The sequence below is a fragment of the Caloenas nicobarica genome, chromosome 3 (genome assembly GCF_036013445.1).
Source record: "Caloenas nicobarica isolate bCalNic1 chromosome 3, bCalNic1.hap1, whole genome shotgun sequence".
NCBI classification, from domain to species: domain Eukaryota; kingdom Metazoa; phylum Chordata; class Aves; order Columbiformes; family Columbidae; genus Caloenas; species Caloenas nicobarica.
The window spans coordinates 25,100,500-25,124,100 of NC_088247.1; the positions used below are offsets into that span (position 1 = coordinate 25,100,500).

A 23,601-nucleotide genomic window follows, 5' to 3' on the forward strand; every position below is an offset into this window, starting at 1 on the left:
GTGAGCTAGATTAGATTATTTTTCCTCATCCTCTGAGTAGTGTATATTCTTTCATATAGTACATATGCATACAAATAATACCTTCTTTTACATCATGGTAGTTTGTACTGTTACAGTGCTAAAACCATAATCCTGATATGCCCACCTTATTTTCAGTTATTTTAGTGGGAATTCTGGATTTGGGACAGTGCCAGAGATGGTAAATATTTATTTAGAGACTTTTACTAGAAAACAACTGTGTAGAAGAGGATTTATTGAGCATTTGTATTTTATTTAAGCTACCCAGTTGTTTGACTAGAAAATCACTAGTCATTTTGCTTGAAGGCGACAACTGTTTCTGTGCTTCAGAGTATTTATCCTGCATGTAAGCTCAAATACCCAATTACTCATATTTTATATGCAGTTCTTGCCGAATATCCTTTTCAAATTGCAACTGCTTACCTGTGCAATGACAACCTCATGAAAAGGCTTTGTGCTCTCACTAAAGCACTTCAGAAAAAATCCAGATAGGCTTCTCTGTCCTGGATCATTTTTAGATGAAGAGCAGTAGGAATACAGGAAAGTAACTCGGAAAGGAGGACGGGGTCACCAGTTTGACCCTGCAAACTTTGCCCAGCTAGCATGAGAAGTCACTGAAAGTCCACTACCATAATAAGTCTGCCTAGTTCTCTGTATTTAACCATGTCATAGCTGGTGATCTTAAAACAAAAACAAATGCCAAATGGAATTTAAAACAATATTTCTTTTTTAAAAACAGTTTTTAACAAGATCAGAATTACATTTGCGGTAAACAGAAGTAGACTTTTCTGTGAATCGGTGATTTGCTTTTCAGTGAATCTTCCTGCCAGTTTAGATTTGTACTTTAACAGCTTCACTTGTAGAGTCACACATTTATTTTATCTTCATTAAGATAGTTCCTGCAAGAGCAAATGCAAATATCAGAGAAGTCAAATAAATATTGCTCGGTTATCTTTGTAACTAAAAACCAACTGAGCAACAACTGAGATCCAATGCTAGACTTTTTTCTTCCTCCATCATTTAGAATCAGAGAATCATTTTGGTTGGAAGAGACCCTCAGGATCATCGAGTCCAACCATAACCTAACTGTAGCACTAAACCATGTCCCTAAGAACCTCATCTATATGCCTTTTAAACACCTCCAGGGATGGTGACTCCACCACTTCCCTGGGCAGCCTGTTCCAATGCCTGACAACCCTTTCCATGAATAATTTTTTCCTAATATCCAACCTAAACCTCCCCTGGTGCAACTTGAGGCCATTTCATCTTGTCCTATCACTTGCTACTTGGGAGAAGAGACCAACACCCTCCATGCTACAACCTCCTTTCATGTAGTTGTGGACAGCGATAAGGTCTCCCCTCAGCCTCCTTTTCTCCAGCCTAAACAGCCCCAGTTTCTTCAACTGCTCCTCATAAAACTTATGCTCCAGACCCCTCAGCAGCTTCGTGTCACTTCTCCGAACTCTCTCTGGCACATCAGTGTCTTTCTTGTAGCGAGGGGCTCAAAACGGAGCACAGGATTCGAGGTGGGGCCTCACCAGTGCTAAGTACAGTGGCACAATCACTTCCCTAGTCCTGCTGGCCACACTATTCCTGATATAAGCCAGGATGCTGTTGGCCTTTTTGGCCACCTGGGCACACTGCTGGCTCATGTTCATCCGGCTGTCAATCAACACCCCCAGATCCTTTTCTGCCAGGCAGCTTTCCAGCCACTCTTCCCCGAGCCTGTAGTGCTGCCTGGGGTTGTTGTGGCCCAAGTGCAGGACCTGGCACTTGGCCTTGTTAAACTTCAGACAATTGGCCTCAACCCAATGATCCAGCCAGTCCAGATCCCTCTGTATGGCCTTCCTACACTCCCACCCAATTCGGTGTCATCTGCAAACTTACTAAGAGTGCACTCAATCCCGTCATCCAGATCATTGATAAAGAGATTAAACAGAACTGGTCCCAATACTGAGCCCCAGCGAACAGCAGTCGTGACCAGCCACCAACTGGATTTGGTTCCATTCACCACAACACTTTGGGCCCGGCCCTCCAGACAGTTCTTTATCCATCGCAGAGTACACCCACCCAGGCCATGAGCTGCCAGCTTCTCCAGGAGAATGCTGCAGGATACAGTGTCAACGGCTTTACTGAAGTCTAAGTACACAACATCCACAGCCTTTCCTTCATCTACTAGGTGGGTCACCTTGTTGTAGAAGGAGATCAGGTTGGTCAAACAGGACCTGCCTTTCATAAACCCGTATTGACTGGGCCTGATCACTTGTTTTTCTTGTATGTACCATGTGATGTCATTCAGGATGATCTGCTCCATGACCTTCCCCAACACCAAGCTTAGACTGACAGGCCTGTAGTTCCCCAGGTCCTCCTTCCAGCCCTTCTTGTAGATGGGCACCACATTTGCCAACTTCCAGTCAACTGGGACCTCCCCAGTTAGCCAAGGTTGCTGATAGGTAATGGAAAGTGGCTCAGTGATCACCTCCACCAGCTCCCTCAGCACCCTTGGGTGTATCCCATCTGGCCCCATAGACTTGTGGGTGTCCAAGTGGTGTAGCAGGTTGCTAACCATTTCCCCTTGGATTATTGGGCTTCATTCTGATCCCCATCCCTGTCTTCTGGCTCAGGGGGCTGGGTACCTGGAGCACAACTGTTCTGACTATTAAACACTGAAGGAAAAGAAGGCATTTATTACCTCAGCCTTTCCCTCATCTTCTGTCACTATGTTTCCCCTTGCACCCAGCAGCAGATGGAGATTCTCCTTAGCCCTCCTTTTGCTGCTGATATATTTAGAGGAACATTTCTTGTTATCTTTTACAGCAGTAGCTAGCTTTAGCTCTAGTTGGGCTTTGGCCCTTCTGATTTTCTCCCTGCATAACCTCACAGAGTTCTTGTATTCCTCTTAAGTAGCCTAGCCCTCCTTCCAAAGGTTATAAATTCTCTTTTTATTCCTAAGTTCCAGCCACAGCTCTCTATTCAGCCAGGCTGGCCTTCTTCCCCACCGTCTCACTTTCAGGCACTTGTGAACAGCCTGCTCCTGTGCCTCTAAGCTTATCTTCTTGAAGAGAGACCAGCCTTCCTGGACTCCTTTGTCCTTCAGGACTGCCTGCCAAGGGACTCTGCCAACCAGCCTTCTGAACAGGTCAAAGTCTGCCCTTTAGAAGTCCAAAGTAGCAGTTCTGCTGACCACCCTTCCAACTTCTCCGATAATAGAAAACTCAGTCATTTCATGGTCACTATACCCAAGGAAACCTCCAACTGACACATTGCCCATGAGCCCTTCTCTGCTTACAAACAACAGATCCAGTGGGGCTCCTTTCCTGATAGGCTCACTAACCACCTGTGTTAAGTAGTTGTCTTCCATGCACTTCAAGAGCCTCCTAGACTGCTTCCTCTCTGCTATGTCGTGTTTCCAGCAAACATCTGGTAGGTTGAAGTCCCCCATAAGAACAAGGGCTGGTGATTGGGAGACTTCTCCCAGCTACCTGCAAAATATTTCATCTGCTTCTTCATCCTGGTTGGGTGGTCTGTAACAGACCCCCACCAGGATGTCTGCCTTGTTGCCCTTCCCCTTGATTCTTACCCGTAGACACTCAACCCTATAATCACCCTCCTCAAGCTCCAGACAATCAAAATACTCCCTAACTCCTTCCTCGCCTATCCCTTCTGAAGAGTTTATAGCCATCTATTGCAGCACTACAGTTATGAGAGTCATCCCACCATGTTTCAGTGATGGCAATTTTATCATAGTTTTTCTGCCTCACAATGCCTTCCAGCTCCTCCTGTTTGTTGCCCATGCTGCGTGCATTCGTATAGATGCACATCAGCTGGGCCATTGATTCTGACACCTTTTTCTGGTGAGAAGCCCTAATTCCTTTGTGGCCATCCTCAAGTGCTTCCGTGGTTTCTGACACATCAATAACCCTTGTGTTTTGATAAGGTTACTGACACTGTCTACTTTGCCTCCTGTAGACTCTTGACAAGAAAGCAGTGAGGTAATTCTCTGTAAATGTGTTTGGTGTATTAGCTCACAAGCTCCCCAAAACAGATATTGGAATCACTTATTTTTAGAGGGGCATCATTTGGTACTGTGCACAACTTATCATTGTGGTTTTTTAATTATTTTTCCCTTCGTTACAACAAACCCTTTTCAAAGACTTGCCACTAACTTGACAAAATGTCCGGTTAAAAGAAGAAATAAAAAGAGCAGAGAGAATAAATTTGGTGTCAGATACTGTGCATTTACCCTACCAACTTTCATAGCTTTAAAACTACTCTGTATTCACAAATTGTTCTCCCTCCACTATACAGAAGACCATCCCAGCTTGCTGTCACAATAGTCAAAGTCCTTTCTTCTGTAATCTTATATTGTTGTCTCACTAAAAAGTACAAGAGTTCATAAAAAAAATTGTCGAATAGAAAATGTTAATCATGTCCCTTGTTTAGCACCCATGAAGAAAGCAGTGCTCTCAAATGAATTTTCCTTGAGTAGCACTCATTTAAAAACATGACTGACAAAAAGCACGTGGTCAAACATTTAAACACTTTTTCTTTTTTTGCTGTGTTTGCTGGCAGCTCCACTTGCTACTCTTAGTCCTGGAGGATTAAATGTCTTTGCTTTCCATACTTCCTATGGGATCTTTTCTTCCAATTTGTGGCATACATTAAGTGAAGAAGAGATGTCATTACACATAAAGAAGTCCTGCTGCCAAGGAGTACTAATCAGGGAAATTGCAGACCAGAAGTTATTGCATAGTGGTTTTACTAGGAGTTTCTGAAAGCAACCTGAGCCTGGTCTAGTTTGAGCAGGTGGCAGCATTCCACGGCAGTGGCATCCAGTTATGTGATGCCGGGTAATCTCTTTCAGTGGGTTTATTTCAGTAGTTCTCAGACAATGGTAAGGATTTTTCTCTGTTGAATATTGATGTAATTTCAACTGACCCTTCAGTTTGTGTTTTAAAAACCAAGAGTTCCCTGCTACTTATTGTTGTAGTGCCTGTGTTTCACTGTGCATGCAGAGGAATGCATGTATTGTAACTTCTGAATGCAACTCTCAGGGTTTCTGCTGTGTTCAGTCATTACCACGCACCTTTTTAAAACAATTTTTAAAAATACAGTTTTTAATTATACATCACTTTTTCATTAATATGTGGTCTGTTATGTTGTAAAACATTTAGTGCTGAACAGAAGCATTTTATATTTTTGTTGATGAGGGAATACTTTCGGCTGCTCTTCTTAAAGGGTACCTTTTTCCTCTGTTGATACTAAAAAATAAATTGAAAGAGCAAGGCAACTTTTTTAAAAAGTAATTTGCTGATGCCTGCTTTTTAAAGCCGACTCCATTTTATTTGTCTCACTGCAGCCTATCAAAAAAAGATTGAGAAAAATTAGTCCGAACAAATTTGAAGGAAAATGAACTCACTGTGTTCAAGCTTTGACATATTTCATAAAGCTGTTGAAAACCAAACCATGAAAGCCAGATTTATGAGCTTTTTTAGAGTTATTTGTAGATTCCCAAGACGATTGTGTTCCCATCACTTACTGTAGCCTCTAAAACTCAAATGACGCTTTAAAATATTCTTGTTTGGCACACACTGAGTTACTGCTCAGCATTGCAACGGCATTCAGCTAAAACTAGAAAGTAGAGAGAACAATGTACTCTGCCTTCGCTTAAATCATTTCAGTCTCTTCAGGCAGAGCAAAAGGACTCACATATTCATATTTTAAAGATAAAACCAGGAATTACTTTTAATGTTAAAATTACTTTTATCATGGGTTTATACAACTGTTTGGGGAAAGAGCCTTTTGGGAGCATCTGGGTAAACCTTCACATTTTCCAGGCTTTTCCTTTCAACGAGATCACTCATTTTGTTATTACTGGAATAGAAAACCCTTTTATTTATCAAAGCATTATTCATCTGCACTTTGCCAGGTATAGCAAATCTGTTGACAGCACTGGATTTATCATTTACGGTTAAAGGCAAATGGAAGGATTCCCCACATCCCTAAGCCAGCAAAACAAATGTCATTCTGAAGCTTGCTGCACAATATCCTGCATTGATTAAAAAAGAAAGTTGGACTGTCCAAAATGATTCAGTATCTGAAAAGTCTAAGGTAGCTGAAATGAGGTTATAATTTTTAACGTATTTTATGCAAATACTGGGCTTCCATGCCTTGTATCTTCATTATATATAGTATTTAACCATGGGGAATATGAAGTTATTTTCCATGAACTGCAGCACATTATTAGCTCGTGGAATTTTTGTTTCAGTGCAGCCTTTCACCGATGAAATATACTTACCTGGAAATATATTTCAGTCTGTATAAATGCAGGTGTGTTTGCTCCCATATGATTAAACATTGCAATTTACTTCATTGATACTTCATTCCTTAAGCTATGATGCTGAAATTTATTACCTATTCGTAGATTAGGCACTGGTCTGATGCAATAGGTACTAGTCTGTTTTTTAAACAAACAAACAAACAAACACACACAACAAACAATTGACCTTATGTGGGTTGGGAGAGTTCAGTAAGCCTAGAGGGTACTATATATAAAATATGGGTAAATGTGTGCAATATGAGGGGATAATTGCCACGAAGTAACTAATTTTCCTCCATGTTGCCATGTGAGAATGAACTGTGAGATAACAATAAGGGCAAGTTGCACTATAATCATTAAAAAAAAAAAAAGGCTATATTAGTTGAGGTCATTATTTTTGTGCGGGTAATTTGGTTTGAAAGAAGCATCCCATACCTATATCGCTACCCCATTACATCTGCCAGAAGTTACTTCATGCTCATGTGTGCCTGCATCTGTAAGCCAGTAACACAGATGAATGGAAAGGGATCTGCAGAGTACGTGAGATGGTGTCCAGAGCATGGTGAACGCAACACGTGCTTCAGGAGTCTGGTCTTGTTCCAGTCTGCTCCCCTGAACTAAGCACATCTTCTGACTGTATTGCATCCAAAAGGAGAACAGTCTGTGCCCTTGGTGGCTGCTCCACAGTGGAAACCAAAAGGACACTCAACAGGAATGACCAAGACATTAGTTTTAAAAGTGCACTCCGAGCTTGAACTAGACCAGTAAGAATGTAAGTATCTTTTCTGCTGAAGGTCTTGCGAGGATATAGGATATATCCAGCAAGAATAGATCTTTGTCAGCCGCAAGGGAAAACATGTCCATGTACGAATTGCATACCTTTTAAAGTCACGGGTAGTTGTCTAAAGCAAATTATTTAGAGGCTGAGAGTTGTCTAAAGCAAATTATTTGGAGGCTTGGTTTGTATATTGGCTCAACTGCATTTGTTCAACTGTCAGCTGAGTTAAGGGAAGAGACTTTCTGATTTTATTTGTCTTTCTGTTTTGAGACGTATGAACTTTAAAGAGTGAGTTAGATGGAGAGTCCCACCTATATTGCCAGATACAAAATGGTGGATTCAACGTGGCTCATTTAGATCTGCTGCACAGATGTGCTTGAATCAGCTCTTTGCCTTAAACGTAATGAAGCCATCACACCAGCAGTCATAGGAATCATTGGCATAAAATGTACAACTATCCCATTCGTACACTGAATTTGTTGCCTAGGATTTTGCTAAGCTATCAGGCTGGAAAATCTGATCAATCATGACCTAAAGTAGTAGAACTATAGATTGACTCTGTCCATTTTTTCATTACTAAGCTGTCTTCATCTCAACCCATGAGTTTTTTCACTTTCACCCTTCTGATTCTCCCCTCCATCTCACTGAGGTGAGGGGGAGCGATCAGCTGTAGGCGCTTAGCTGCCTGCTGGGGTTACACAACAGTAGATTGGAATTAAAATAACCATGAGAGATATAAGGAGTGATCAGAAATAGGTATGATGTAGCTCAGTAAGGACTAGTGCAAAGTAGGGAGAAATAATCACCTTCAGAAACACCAGGTGAGATTGACAATGCAATACTTCTACCAAAAGAGCAACTGAGTATTTTAGAGGATCCAAACCAACGTGTCACCTATGTCATACTCCGATAAAAGAAGCAGGCATACTAGGATGTGTTAACAGGAATGCTGTACGTAAGAGACATGAATTGTTTGCAGTGTGCAGAGCAGTGGTGGGGCCTGAGCTCTGCCCAGCTTTGGGCACTGCGCGTCAGGAAAGATGTGGATCCATTGGAGAGAATCCAGGGGAGAATTACAAAATGATCAGAGGTCTACAAAATATGACCCATAAGCAAAGACTGGAAGAACTGTGTTTGTTTAGTCTAGAGAAGACTGAAGGGAGACATGATAACAGTCTTCAAATATTTAAAAGGTTGTTTCAAATAGGAAGAGAAGAAATTGTTTTCCATGTCCCTTGGCACTAAGACAAGAAGTAACAGGCTGAATATGCTGCAGAGGCAATTTAGGTTATATTATTAAGAAAAACTTTCTAACTGTGAGAGGTTATAAGCATTGGAGTAGATGGTGTACGAAGGTGGAGAATTTCTGTCTTTGAATTTTATTGGGATTCTTGGGGGGTCATCACATGTGTTAGCTGTAACCCTCGTGGTATCCCAGGGGTGCCGGGCTCAGAGTTGTATGTGCCACACTCATATACCGCTCCAGAGAGATGTGCAGCACAGTGCTGCTTTAGTGATATTCAAGTGAGAAAAACACCTCCCAATTATAATGGGTAATAATTTTCAGAATTTTTACATAAAATTGCGATTTGCAGTCTCATCGCTGTCTGATAGTCACCTGAGTTTAATTCTCTTGAAATAAGACGAAACCAAGGATGAACAAGTTCTTGAGGTATTTCTGAAGCAAGGTTTAAATTGCTAAACCTGAAAAATACTTCCTTTGCTAGTTAATCTGTAATGAAAGGATTTTTAAAATTTAAAAATAATTAGTTTGTGTTGAAATGCAAATACATTTAATTCATAATCTTTTTGAAGTTATAAACAAATAGTTATAGTAAAGTGACCACCTCTCACAATCTTAGCAGAGTGTTTTTAAGTGAAATATATTGGAAATACAGCTCCTTGATTTAGAAGTCATACTTATCCTCAAAAGGGAAAAGACATTGTTTTACCCTAATTTGTTTTTTATTAATCTATAGTTGATAATGTTGGGATTACATAGTGTTTTAAAATAGTTCTACCTCTGGAAAACAAGGAAATTAAACTAAAAATAAGTGAATTTGTTATCTTTTTTCCTGCAAAAATTTGCTATGCCGGAAAAAATGGTTCAAACATCTTCCAGTGTAATTTTGAATATCTGCCAAACAGTAGATTTATTTGCCAAACATTTTCATACAGTATTCCCACCGGCACTCAGTCTTTCAGAGAATAAATTGGTGAAATTAACTTTTCTTATCAGTCTATGGTATTTGAGAGAAGCAAGGTTGTCTGCCAACACGCAGTGGAAAAAAAACAATATCAGCTAAATTGTCTGGATTCAAGCTTTCTTCCCTTCCCTTGTCTTGGCCAGGAAACACTGAAGGACTATGCAGAGGAGGGGAAGAAACTGTGTTTTGAAGAATTTGCCAGATAATATAGTCTTGACTGTGTGCTATTTCTCCTTCTTTTACTTTCCTTTTTATTTGTCAAGACAAGACACTGGAGGTTTCTTTGTTCTGCACCAAATTTTCCACTCTGTCTTCTAAAACTTTCTCCCTTCGCCTCTGGCCCCCATCCCAGTGCACCAATCTTCTTCTGCACAGATGTATTTCAGGTTTGCCTGTACATAATATCAGTTTGTGTGCATGTGCTGGGCTGCTATGTAGCTTTATCAAGCATTCAAAGCGTGTGTTCTCACTTCTGTCTGAAGGCTTCTGCTTTAATTTGACAGAAAGGGAGCTTCTATTTTAGACAAATGATATTGATAACCAATGGAAAAGCATTGTTTCAGTAAATATTGAGAAATAAGGATGCAATATTTGTAAATAATTTGCGTGAATGTTGCAACTTGAGTTTTGCTCTGAGAATGAACAACATCACTAGCAATAAAAAATGCATTTCATACCAAACAGTGGAATAAGATTCTGGGTGCTGTTGAGATAATAGTATGGTAGTATGGCTTGAGCCAGTTGGGGTCCTGCATCCGTGTGATGTTCCATTAACATAGATAAGATTCTTCAAAGCTGAGGATCTATTTCTTTGTGAAACAGCTTGCTGAAAAAGTTGTTTCCAGCTCTTAACATACTCTTTTATACTGGAGAGCACCAATTTATTTACCTGGTACAGCATTTCAAAGTAATTTTTAAAGCTTTTAGTGAATATTATTTCAATTTTAGTATTTTCAATGTGTTAAAAAAATCAGCAAACTGCTAAAATAAATTCTAAGAAATAGAACTAAGATGATGAGCTTTTAATTTAAGTAGAAAACATATGTCACACATTGTTCCTACAAAAACAGAGTTGCTGTTTGGTTAGTTGCTTCTATTCTCCTGTTAAACCTCATATTTAGAAAGATGAAAAAGAGAGCATTTCTTCTTTGTCCTGCAGGAGCACTGCATTGTTAACACAAACTTCCTTGATCCCTGTAGGGTTCTGCAGATTCTGCAAATTCCTCGCTGCAGGATAACTGTACATCCAGAAGTCTGCATGCTGCAATACACTCCTCTTTATCAGCATCAGGCCAATGCTTCGCTTGTGGGGATGTGTGTGAGCCCTTGATCTTTACATGTACATGGGGTTCCACATATGTGTTTTTCTTTTAAATTTTTACTAAATGACGGACTGTCTGAAAATGCGTATAACCATGCAAGTGTAATGTTTCCTAACAGTGTTGTAGCTTTGAGTGTTTTCTTCGTGAGGTCTTTGTACAGAGTTACAGTAGCTGAAAATGTAAATGTTATTTGGCCAGTATATTTGTCCACACAGAAATCATACGAATATTAAAATCTTAAAGCTTAATATTTCCCCAGCAACATCACCCGACTATATTAAATGAATACACCGTTTTATGTCTCTTTTTGTTAAACTTGTAGATTATCAAACCATAAAGTCTGGGGTTTTTTACTTTATCAATTTTCTGATTTCCTGTCATTTAATAGTTGCAGAGCAGTGAACTAATCCATAAGACTTCAACAGTTCAATCCTTTTGTCTTTAATGAAAATGTGCAATTTCTTATCAACTTCAAATGAAATAACGCTTTTTATATAGATATAAACCATAAAATATATAATCTTCTCTCTACAAATTTATGTCTGCAAGTTTATCTTCTGCTGTTTCCATTTAATGAAATGTATTTATTACTTTTGCAAGTAACAGTAACCAAGATATAATTATAGATTTCCATAAGTTCACTAAATACTTCATTAAAAAACAGCCTTTTCAAATAGGTGTTGGTAAGGTTTCCAATTCTATATTTAATGCTAAACTAGTAATGATAAAATAAATTCTGAGTTTGTTTTTGTAGATTTATTTATCTCTGGTGAATAAGAGAAATTAATAATAAAGATTTACCGTTATGCATATATTGATTGTGTAATGCATGCACAAATTTTTAGACATATATAGTTATTACCAGTGGCTACATTGTATATCTTTTTTAAACTAGTACTTCACATGTTCATTCCTAGCCTAAAAATACAATTTCTATTAATTGTAGTAAATCAGAAGCATATTCTTCATTTAGATTTTGTGAAGTAGTGTTATTCTAATAGCATTTTAGACTGAAAATTTATTCATGTGATATTTTCTGGAAGTACACCGAAAATTGTGTGCTGTACATGGGACATTAGCAGTTTCAATGCTGAAAAATTTCTAAGTACATCCAGAAGAATTAGTTTTCTTTCATTTTATGTTGCATTAATTCAGGCATCCATTCAGAGGTAATACCTTTGTGGGACCTGATCCTCTCTCCTGAGCCTCATAAAAAGATCACACCCTTGGATTTTTATGGAGTCTTGTGTTTGTTCCCGCTCTGCCCACCCCACCCCCAACAGGACCCAGTTTCATAAAGTTCTAGGCAATGTTGCAAAGTTGGGGTTTGGTGGGTTTGTTTGTTTGTTTGTTTAATACATGCTCATTTGGTTTGTGGGGATTGAAAATCAGTCACAGGAGGGACAATAATTGGTAAAATGTTCGGTGTGGGGATTTTTATTATTATATAGTGAACAAAGGCACTATTTTTTCACCATGCATTCCCCATAAGTTTTACTTCTGTCAAAGTGATTTTTTTTTCCTTTCAAAACTTAAGTTCAAACAAACATCTAAATTAATGGTACGTTTATGAGAAATGCATAGATATAAGAGGCGTCTTCCTACCCTTCATCTAGCTAATGAAAGAACTAGGTTAACTCCTAGGATCTTACCAAAAAGAGTAAATAGATGTCTTTATAACATCGTTCTTCTGTCTATCTGCTAACAAATATAATTAGAAAGGAAAATCAGTGCTGTCTGTTATAATAGGGACTGACACAATTGTAACCATAACTACCAACTGATACATACACAATTTGTGGAAATAGTCACTTTTGGAGTCTGATATTTTCCCAGGCTTGGTCTCTGCTGAGGAATTATTCATTTATTTGTAAAAGCTTACACGAAATGTGTATGATTTCAAAGGGCTGGGAGCACCCCCGGAGCGCCGCGAGGGCTTTGATGTTGCAAAGGCAGCTGAGTCAATGCAGGGGGACGGGCTGGGGTCTGCCCTCCCCTCCCAGCGCCTGACCCCGTGTGGGCAGCCCGCTGCCTTCCCGGTGACCGGCTGCCGGCGTTCCTGTCAGGTTAGTGCTCCAGAAAGCAAAGTTAACCTTTCAGACTACTCCCTGAGTTCTGAACGTAAATGCTATGATTTTCCCTACCTCTAAGACCTGTGTGCTGGAGCAAACCCACGCATGGCCTGTCGGAAAAACTGTGGTGGTGATCCAGATGAAGCAAACGTAAAGATGACATTCCACGTGGAAGGTTTCCTTTGATGATGCCACCAAGATGTACTGTGTTCTTACCATGTCTTCCAGCTGGAGTTCTAAAGGCAGTTGAAGAAAATCCTCTCTATAGCATGTTAGCATTTCACTTCCCTGGATTCCTTTAATACATACTAAATGTATAGGATAAAGCATGCTATTTGTGGACATCAGGTGAGGGAAGTGCTCAAAATTTGGATGGTTAGCTGTGTACACATTTGCTTTTAATATTAATTTATTCCAACAGTTCTTTCTGTATGAAGATGTACCATATGAATGAGCTTTCATTCCAGTGGCAGTGAATAGGTTCTTTCAGGGGAAATATTTGAGGAAGTGGGAATACAATTAGCCCTTTTAAATCATATTCCCTAAAATATGTGAAATAGCAGATTGCAACAGTTTATATTTGGTGTCTTCTAAAACAAGTCCTATTGAATTTTTAAGATAACAGCTTCTCAATCCTAATAATTTTCATCTCTAAAATCTAAAGAGTTCCAGGTTGACAACAACAGTGTAATTTCTGTATTTTTGAGTTAAATCTGATTTATTTTAGATAAACTAGCATTGAAGTCTCCTGGTAATCATCGTTCATCTATAGGTTACAGCTGATTTGTCCCAGTAAACAATTCCAGAGCTCTATAACAGATCAACTAAGACGGAATTGTATCTATCATGAGGCTGTTCTGAGGCTGATGTGAAGGGATTGTTATTTTTCACTATAAAGCATTATGTAATTTGTTGATCTTGGTTACCACAAGCACTTCTGTCATTTCATGATCATGCGGTTTTTTAATTCATGAAAATGAGTTATTGTAGTCCTAGTAATACCAAAATCACGACACTGCTCTGTACATCAGAGACTTCAGTGTTTTATGTTCATGAGCTAGTCCCTCAAAGCCACACAAGACTCGTCAGCAAGAGATACCTTTAGCCAATTCGAAATCCAATACTAATATTAAAACTGTAGGGTTATTAGTTTTCTGTAGTTCATTACATCAGCCAGATATTCACAGAAGAGCATTCTGTGCACATGGAGGGAGGCAGTACCCTACCAAGTCCAAAACCAGATTTTCTGCACATGTGTAAAGTGTCAGGTGCCAACATATGTACAGGAAAGGCCACCAGATATACTCAGTGTATGAGTGATGAAGAGTTGCTCTGCCCGTGTATCATTCATCTGGCCAAGACTTAATGCGCTCCCTCTGAGCTGAGCTCGGGTTCTTCAAATTCTGCAATGTAACTCTGCTTTGATGCTGTGCTCAACAAAATTATTTAGCAGCTGTTTGACTTCAATGAGGCAGGTTTAGGTGCTATGTCATTCGTAAACCTAAGTTCACAGAATAGAAAATAAAGGGTATATCTTGGATTGTTCTTGAGTCTTTTTGGCCTGCTTCATCCATAGCAGTCACTGTCTTCATAACTTCCTGAATTCAAAACACAAAGATTCAACTTAGTTTTATTCTCAGGAGAGCAGCCAAGGAATTAATCACAGAAAACTGAATTACCTGTTGATGGAGGAGATCTCAGAATTCAGATTAGGATTGACTTGTCCAAGAATAGCAGAGGGAACAGTGGCGCAGAAATGGCACAGAACCACCAATCTATAAAGTCTCATGTTAGCATGGGCTTCACGCTTTGCTGGTGTTTCATCTAGCTAATTGATCAGAAGTACTAAGGCAATTCACTTAGACTTTTGTCTAGGGATTTGTGAACATGCCCTGGAACTGTTTGGCTTTATACACTCTTATAAACCAGGTGAAGATTCTTAATTTGGCTGTACATCTGCTAAACACATATATTATTGCATTAAAATCTGAAGTTTCACAGCAGGTTTGTGACAAGACTGGAGGAAGGAATCCTCTCAACAAGTAATTTCTTCCAGTGTTCTAGTTACACTTCATCACTGACTATAGTTTCACATTCAGATGTCTCATATAATTCAGATTATACAGAGCAACTTTTTCCTCTGAATAACATGCTCGTGTTGATCATCTGCATGAAAAATTTCAAGCATCATATAATATGAAACATTTATTTTTGTTCTCGTCTTACTACTAACTCCAATCTCATTATACATTTTCCAGCCTTCGACAAGAGATACAGAATCAAAGATGTTACATACATTAATTTGGCAGGTCAATGGCAATCTCACTTTAAGAAATACAAGCTTGCTTTTTTTTTGAGTGTGGAAACTTTATATTGCATACCATAGTGTGTACACTTTTTGTATACACTACGGGAAATGGCTTTAATTGCTGAATCACTGTCCTGCCTAGTATTACTGAGAAGAAAATTTGCCTCATCTGGATGAAGCAGGTTTTTATTATAATGAAGAAGTGTTACAGGCTGCACAGCATCCACAGAGGACTTCTTTTTTTCTTTTCATAGAGGCAAAAGAGTTTACATGAAACAGTTTGCTCTGAGTTCTGGTACATTTGTGTCACTTCCCACATCTGAGACAAGATACAGTTCGTATTTGTGGAGCACAGGAGGGGAAAACTAGTCCTACGGTAGTTTAAGCTCTGAATTAGATACATTTTTAAAGCTCCCTGGTACAAACTGATGAGTGCTACATACCATAAATGGTTTCACAGTTTGTATTTTTGCTGAAAGGCTATATTTATTCAGAATATCCTTTGATATTTCTCTGTGATGGCCAGTGTTATAAATGTAAGAATGTAAGAATATGGTGAAAAATAGTGCTGTCAAGTGCTTTAAGAAGTCTTACATACCACTAAATCAATATAATACAGCAAATCACAGAATGTCAGGGATGGGGAGGGACCTCAAAGATCACCCAGTCCAATCCCCCTGCCAGGGCAGGAACACCCAGGTGAGGTTACACAGGAAGGCGTCCAGGCGGGTTTGAATGTCTCCAGAGAAGGAGAATCCACAACCCCCCTGGGCAGCCTGTTCCAGTGTCTGTCACCCTCACCGAGAAGAAGTTTATTCTCACATTTAAGTGGAACCTCTTGTGTTCCAGCTTGAACCCATTACCCCTTGTCTTACTGTTGGTTGTCACTGAGAAGAGCCTGGCTCCATCCTCGTGACACTCACCCTTTATATATTTATAAACATTGATGAGGTCACCCCTCAGTCTCCTCTTCTCCAAGCTAAAGAGACCCAGCTCCCTCAGCCTTTCCTCATAAGGGAGATGCTCCACTCCCTTAATCATCTTCATGGCCCTGCGCTGGACTCTCTCCAGCAGTTCCCTGTCCTTCTTGAACTGAGGGGCCCAGAACTGGACACAATATTCCAGATGAGGTCTCACCAGGGCAGAGTAGAGGGGAAGGAGAACCTCTCTCGACCACCCCCCTTCTAATACACCCCAGGATGCCATTGGCCTTCTTGGCCACAAGGGCACAGTGCTGGCTCATGGTCATCCTGCTGTCCACCAGGACCCCCAGATCCCTTTCCCCTACACTGCTCTCTAGTAGGTCATTCCCCAACCTATACTGGAACCTGGGGTTGTTCCTGCCCAGATGTAAGACTCTACATTTTCCCTTATTATATTTCATTAAATTTTTCCCTGCCCAACTCTCCAGCCTGTCCAGATCTCGCTGGATGGCAGCACAGCCTTCTGGCGTGTCAGCCACTCCTCCCAGTTTGGTGTCATCCCTTGTATAGTTTACCCAAGATTTTCTGATATGTCTGGAAAAGTAAAGTTCATATTCATATCTTTTTTTTCTGAATTAATGAAGAGAAGGATTAGTTTTACTCTGAGTGGAAATGCAATGCATTGGTTATTAATTTCCGTCTTTCCTCAAATATAGATCTGCAGACTTCAGCGTCAACTATCAACAGGAAAACACCAGCAAAATCTCTTTTCAAACCAGCCTGTGATGTTTGTATCTCCTACCAGTCAGCCACCCTGCGAAAAGCTAATTGAACTTATACAGCTGTCAGGAGGAAAAATATGTAAAGCCTTACGTCAGGCAAAAATCTGTATAGGAGAAAAACCAGGAAAGAAGTACAAGGAAATAAAATGTTTGTCGGAAAAATGGGTACTAGGTAAGACACTAAATTTTAACTCATATAAAATAATGTAGAATATATATTCAAAAAGTGACTGGAAATAGCTCACTAAACTGAGGTTATGGAGGGAAGAAAATGGAACAGATTGCTACAGTTAGGTTTTCAGGAAGGTTGTCTCTATGGTGAGGACTTTCTCCTACTAGATGTAAGACTGCTTCATTATGGTCCTGGTACTCACCATTATAAATTTACCAAGAACAAATTTCATCCAAAGATTTTCAAATTTATTTTTTATATGATTCTTTCATTCGGAGCAGACTAAACTCCAGGTCCAGTATCTCATGAGTTTACTGCAGCTGGACAGGCCATGCTCAGCCCCTCAATGGGCTGAAGGAATTGCAAATCCAGCTGCTAGTGAAGGACTCTGAATTCTTTGTGCCCTTTACAAATTTCTCAGATCTCTTTTACAGTCTATATGGTACTGTAGAGGAAGGATACAGGCCTTTGAAGCTCGGTCCCTTTCTCAGCAACTGTTTGCATAATGGTATGAACAGTGTCACCTAGAAATTACCATCTTAAATAAATCAAATCAGATCTCAAATTTTGTCTAGTCTTTGACACTTCACTGTTGTAACCCAGTTGTTTTGTGTCTGTCTGCTTTCTGATGTTGACACTGACTGTCAATTCACTCAAGGTTGATCATGATAAAAAGCAAATAGGTAGATAATGTAGCACCTTTTTTGAAGTTAAATAAACGATAAGTTCTTGCAGTATTATCATTTGACTGCTCTTTTTTTAGGGTCCTTCTCTGTCTGGGTTCTGAGCTCCACCGAACTCTTTTATACCAGAAATTGCTCTGAAGTACATTGTTGCTTTATAATCTGTTTCTTGTGCACTTTATTTTAAATAATCCTGCTTTTTTATTTCTTTCAGATTCAGTCACTCAGCATACAGTATGTCCCATGGAAAACTACATTTTTCATCTGTGAGCTAACTCAAGAGCTTCCATATGGTTGTAAGGGAACAAGCCTAGTTTGGATTCAACAAAAAACTAAGCTGTGAATAAAATTTCTAAGAAAACACAAGTTGCGTATTTATAAATACATGGAAGTGTTTTCTATATTTTTATTACTTGTGTAAGTATTCATCTTGTCAAATCTTTAGGTTTTTTTAATAATAAAGTACTTCCCTAATAAAAACCATCTTGCTTTTATTTATTTCTTGAAGACCTTCAGGCCTAAAAGTTGAATGAATCATTATTCACTGCCAGGAAGTGGAAAGATGTTTTCTGATCTCCAAGCAAGGTTGGTCACGTTACAGTGCGATTAAAAGATGTGCATTCGGTATGGGCGAGCGTGCCCAAGCCGGCTGTGGTGCAGGCAGCAGCAGCTGTGCCTCTGCAGGCAGCTGGAGACCCATGTTGCCGTATCTTCATGACCATTGCTAATTACATTTCTTTGGTAAAAACATGAGGTGTCCCATCATGTTCAACTCGCACCTGCTGGTGTAAACTTGCACTTTTAAATTGAGTTTTCGGAAGTAATTGAAACTCAGTAATTATGGTCAGACGTATAGCTGATGTACTACTTTATTTCAATACCTTTAATTGAGTTTCAGACTGTGTCTACCTTACCTCTAGGCTGAAACCATAAAGAGTTACTGGTCTTGAGTCAAATGAATTAAGACAACATATCATTCAAGTGCTAAAATCTGTCAAAAATGGAACAGATAATTGCTTGAAAAATATATGCCAATATCGTAAATGTTAAAATCCTCTTCAACCTGTGGGGGTTTTTTTAACAGGTACAAAGTAGGATTTGTACGTAAAATATGTGGTGTAGCGCTTGTTTATTTTTAAGTGTACAACCTCCTTTAAATATTTGCAAGGTCCACCAAAATGATGAATCATCACATAGACAGTAATGTATTATCAAGTAACTTAACTGCAGCTTATAACTCACACCTTCCAAGCTCAGTGCTCTCCTCAGAGTACTGGCAGCGTAAGCCAATGGAAACCCTGTACTAAAATAATGATTTCAAGTTAATAATATGGATCAATCAAGGTACAATGGCTTATAAATGTTGCCATTCCATTGCATTGTTCTAACTTCTTGAGCTTTTTAAGGGATTTGGATGCACAGTGACTGTAAACTTGAGGATTATATGTATTTTCCCATCAAAACAAGTTCAGCAGTATCTGGGTGGCAAGTTGTTTCAGGCACAAATTACATTTGTATAGTTGCTCTGTAAAATATTAAATAATGGAAAAGCTCAGAGATATGATGACTTTATGGAAAATTAAACTGACTTTATTTTCAGAAATACTGAACACCTGTAACTCAAAAGGTTAAGATCTTGTTTTCAAGTATTTAAGTGCTATATAGCCAGGTTTACTATATAAACTAGAAAATGTAATTTATTGGGGTTTTTGCCTTGCTTAGTTCTCTGACAAGCACATTTTTAACATCTTAACTAGGAAAATATGTTTGATACAAAAATGGATATGTTGCACACAAAAACTGGTAATCAGGTCTGTCTACAAATTGTACCGTTTATAATAAAAAATATTTACCTATTTAGTGCAGAACATGGGTAACATGGTATCACCCTTTATTAAGAAACTATTTGCCAAGTACTATAGACTAAAATATAAATACTTATGTAGGTTGTGACATGTCAACATATGGTTCCCAGTAAATAACGGAATAATTTGTTTGAATTATATTGCTTAACTTTGAATATTACAATCTCCTAGTTTATTTTGCAGTCATTTCCTAAATGTACTACCCATAAAAATCTGTCACTATTAATTTATAGAACGTAACATTCCAAATCAGTTTCCTCATAAATCTTCTTAAGATTAATCTCAGCAATTTAAATAGTAAATTCTTGGATCAGATTGTTGGTCTTCATTAGTCACACATGTAACAGATTTGACAGTCAAAAGTCTAAGATACTTTTTCCTAAATGAAAATGTTTCAGATAAAACAAGCTATCAATTTAGATAATTTCACCTTAAATTATATGGTTTGATAGAAATCCCTATGTATTGGCTATTCTTGCAAAATTTGTAGTACACAAGTAAATATAGCCAGCAGGAAATTAAATGTGTCATTTTGGTGCCACGTTATAGGCAAGAGGAGTGCTGTCCATCCATACTGAATATGGCTTTGTAATAATATACAACAAATTCAGGAGAGGTGACAATTAAATCCAAAGACTAGCATGTTGTACAGGCAGCAAAAAAGAAATACTATTTCATTTTTGTAGTCTGGACTCTTTCACACAAGCAGCTTCTGACCTTGTGTGGGTTATCAGCCACCTCAGCATTGGAAGGAGGTGCATTTCTACCCAAGACCTCAACATGAAAAGATACTGATGCTGGTCATTCCTCAGTAAAACAACACGGGAGGGGGAATGGTGAAAACTCGACATATGATTTGTTCGTCAGCAGAAATCCACCAACTGAAAAAACGCCTGCACTTGATACCGAGGCCCTAAGGACAGTAACATGCAGGAGAAAAAGCACAGAACCCAGCAACATGACAGATCATTGATTCATGGGTAGTTTTGAGTTGATCAGTGCTAAGATCTTTCAAGGTCCAGTGCTTAACTGGCATTCTGCTGTAGTACAGCACAATGCGCTGGCTCCTCTACAAGATGGTACCAGCCTCACCTTATCAGAAATCTACTTTTTTTTTTTAATTTCCTTTTTTTTTCTTTCAAGCTTTTTTTGCAGAGGAGGACTTGTCCTACCCTTAGCTTTTTTATCCTGCATGAATATTTTTGCCATTTTTTGTGAAAACGACTGCGCTCAGCTGCTGTGTCTCCTCCTCAGAGAGCTCCTGCCCTCCAGCTAAAGGCTGTCTCTAACAAAATCATATTAGCATGATTAAAGATCTTTCTAAGTTAGCTTAATTTGATTATGAAGCTGTTTAAACCAAAATAAACTAAAAAGCCAAAATAAGTATTATTCCTGAGGTTCACTACAGGTCCTATTTTAACTCATTTCTCTTGCCTTGGTGATGTAGGTGATATCACTCAGATGCACAGAGCACAAATATCCCTTCCCTCCTTCCTCTTCCGGAGGTGAGATGAGGTTTTACCACACTTTGTGTAATTTCTGGGTGCTCACGCTGGCAAATGCTGAAATACTGAAGACAAACACAGGCACGACCTTGAAGAATGCGTTGCTCAAGTTGTGTCAGATGGCAGCAAAATTGGTGTCCTCTTGAAACGGTATATCCTTAAAAATAAATCAGGATCTAAACCAATTTTTTTATAGTTAGAGTGACTAATAATGTGAGATTGGCTAAGGATGTCTTTGAAAGCGAACTGCCAGAAACCATGCAACTGCATTTGGGGTGAGTATACCTAGTGGGTAAAAAACCTCTAAATATTCACAGTCACCCTAGTATATGAGCCATCTGGTACTGACTTATGAAACTACAGATTTGTTAACCTGTTTTTATGTTTCTGAATATTTTCCTGACTCAACTATAGGCAACTTTTTAGAGACTGATACTTTTTAAATAAAAAGAACTGGTGAAAACTATTGCATCACTTGATTTTCTGTGTGTAGTTCCACTATAATAAACCTCTATTATTGTAATGGATCTATATAGTGTGTAATTTGGGCAGGATTGCATTATGCGGTAAAGTGTGATCAGCAGATTCAGCCCTAGGAAGCTGCTAGCAGACACATGCATTTTTTGGTGAAACCTATAATCAGCTTAGGGGTTGTAAGGCAAAGGTGATTTTAATCAGCATTTCTGAGCAGGAATTGTGGCTGTGTGGAACTGTGTTTCTAACTCTTCCGGAGCATAAAATGGAGGTAACCCAGGGACAATGTCTAGAAAGCTAATTAAACTTTTCTTTTTTTCCTCCAGAGCAACACACCACCATGGGGAAAAAGAAAAAAAAAAAAAAAAAAAGTACTATTTGCTCAGACTGAAAACTGGAAAACATGAAAAAGTCTGTGTCTGTGCCAGCAGTCTGAGTTCTTTAATGACAGATCTAATAACAGAAAAACAACTGGCTGTAGTCCTATTGCATTAAGAGAGTTTTATTTCTGATCTCCTTTTATTGCTGTGTTTCAGAAGCTCTTTGCATGATATGACCAAATGGTGGGCTCTGGAAGAGCATCGCTCTTACTACAGATCATGCAGCAGCTGACAAGAAGGTGGTTTAAAACTGCCACAAGTAAATAAATAACAGCTGGTGTTGAAGTTATGAGCAGTGGTATCTGCTAAGAGCTTTTGCTGGGAGCTGGCAAAGCAGAGTTTTTCTTGTGTTGATATAGATATGAAAGAACCCTCTAGGCACCCAGGAGCAGCTCGAACTCCTGCGCAGGGCTGAGGTGTTGACAGGTAGCAGCCAGGTGTAACGTAGCACTGCAAGTTTCTTTGAACTGCCGGAGCCAGCATCCTTCAGAGGGACCGGCGGTGATTTGTGGCATCGCGCTGGAGGCGCAACTCCCCCAGCCTGCTGACAGGTCCGCACCTTCCTCACCCCTGAGAATCCCGAGATCATGCCAGAGGAAACTTCTTAGCTCTTGTCTGTGCCAGCTTGTGTTGTTTGCCTCGTAGCTTCTGTGATCTGGAAAGCAGCTGAATTATCACTGGAGACAGAACCGCTCTGTGGCGTTTATTTCCTAAGGAGATTTATCAATGCCCACAAAGTCTCTCACGTTGTTCTTGGATTTTAAAAAAAAAAAAAAAAAAAAAAAAGGTGCACTTACACATGAGGTGACAAAAGGACCGGTACTGCGAGTCCGGACAGGTTTTGTGGTTTGTTTTTTCCTTCTTCATGTCACATTTAATGGAACTGTACAGTCAGGGCTTTTAAGAGAGAAAAAGCTGGATCTTCAGGGAAGTGTGCACAGAGTGGTGGCTTCACAGAATTATAACTGTGACATGATCTTTTAATAACAGGCAAAGCAGCTGATGCTGAAACTTGGAAACTTCTGTAAACAGCTACTTTCTGCAGCACCTAGGTCTCTTTTAAAGACACTGCTTTTTCAAAACTTTGGATAATTAAAGAAATATACTTTCGAAATTGCAGAAGGAGATAGCTTTACAATTGAGAACTACTACAGAGATGATCTCATGTCTAAATTACAATGCAGGATATTTACACACAAAAATCAAAAGAATGCAGCCTGGAGGATGGTGTAAGGAAGGATGAAATAGCCTTGTCAAAGAAGGAAAAACTTCTTTGATAAGGATATCACAGACCTTGGTACTAGGCAGTGAAGAACTGTCTGCAGAGGAAGAGAAACAAGCAAATACTTTCACTCAAACAGAAGCCCAACTTTTATATTATACAGTGACTGGGCATCATATTTTCCTTCTTATATATGTCTTATATCTGTCCACTTGACCCTCCTCTTTAAAGCATAAATGTTTTCCTTGGTCAGGCACCATGGTTTTAACAGAAGCTTCAAGGTATATCCTTACCTCCCTGCTAGAACTGCTGTCCAATCCCAGAGTTCTAGTTTTCATCTTGACTGCTGTTATCTTTCCCTCAATCAACACTTGCAATATCAGTTCCTCTCATCCACCAAACTCCTGTTAGTAAGATTATTCGTGCAGTTCTTTGCCATCTTCACTATTTTAGTCGCTAGTTGTTTCACTCTTTCAGTTCATCAAACAAAAAATTCCTTTCTCTTCTAAGCTCTCACCACTGTAGTTCCACCCTCCCTATCACATCTAACACTTACCTGCTTGTTGATTCT

At 39.2% G+C, this 23,601-nt stretch overlaps 1 protein-coding gene across 2 annotated transcripts in view; it reads left to right on the forward strand.

Annotated features, from left to right (window-relative positions):
- MCPH1 (microcephalin 1) overlaps window positions 1-17,936 on the forward strand; it is a 123,732-nt gene extending 105,796 nt beyond the window's left edge. For both annotated transcript variants that reach the window (XM_065631791.1, XM_065631792.1), the window contains 2 exons: window positions 16,664-16,901; window positions 17,799-17,936. In XM_065631791.1, coding sequence (XP_065487863.1) covers window positions 16,664-16,901; window positions 17,799-17,854 — 294 coding nt within the window. In that variant the 3' untranslated portion in view covers window positions 17,855-17,936. The remainder of the gene's footprint in view (window positions 1-16,663; window positions 16,902-17,798) is intronic.
- The last annotated feature ends 5,665 nt before the right edge of the window (window positions 17,937-23,601 follow it).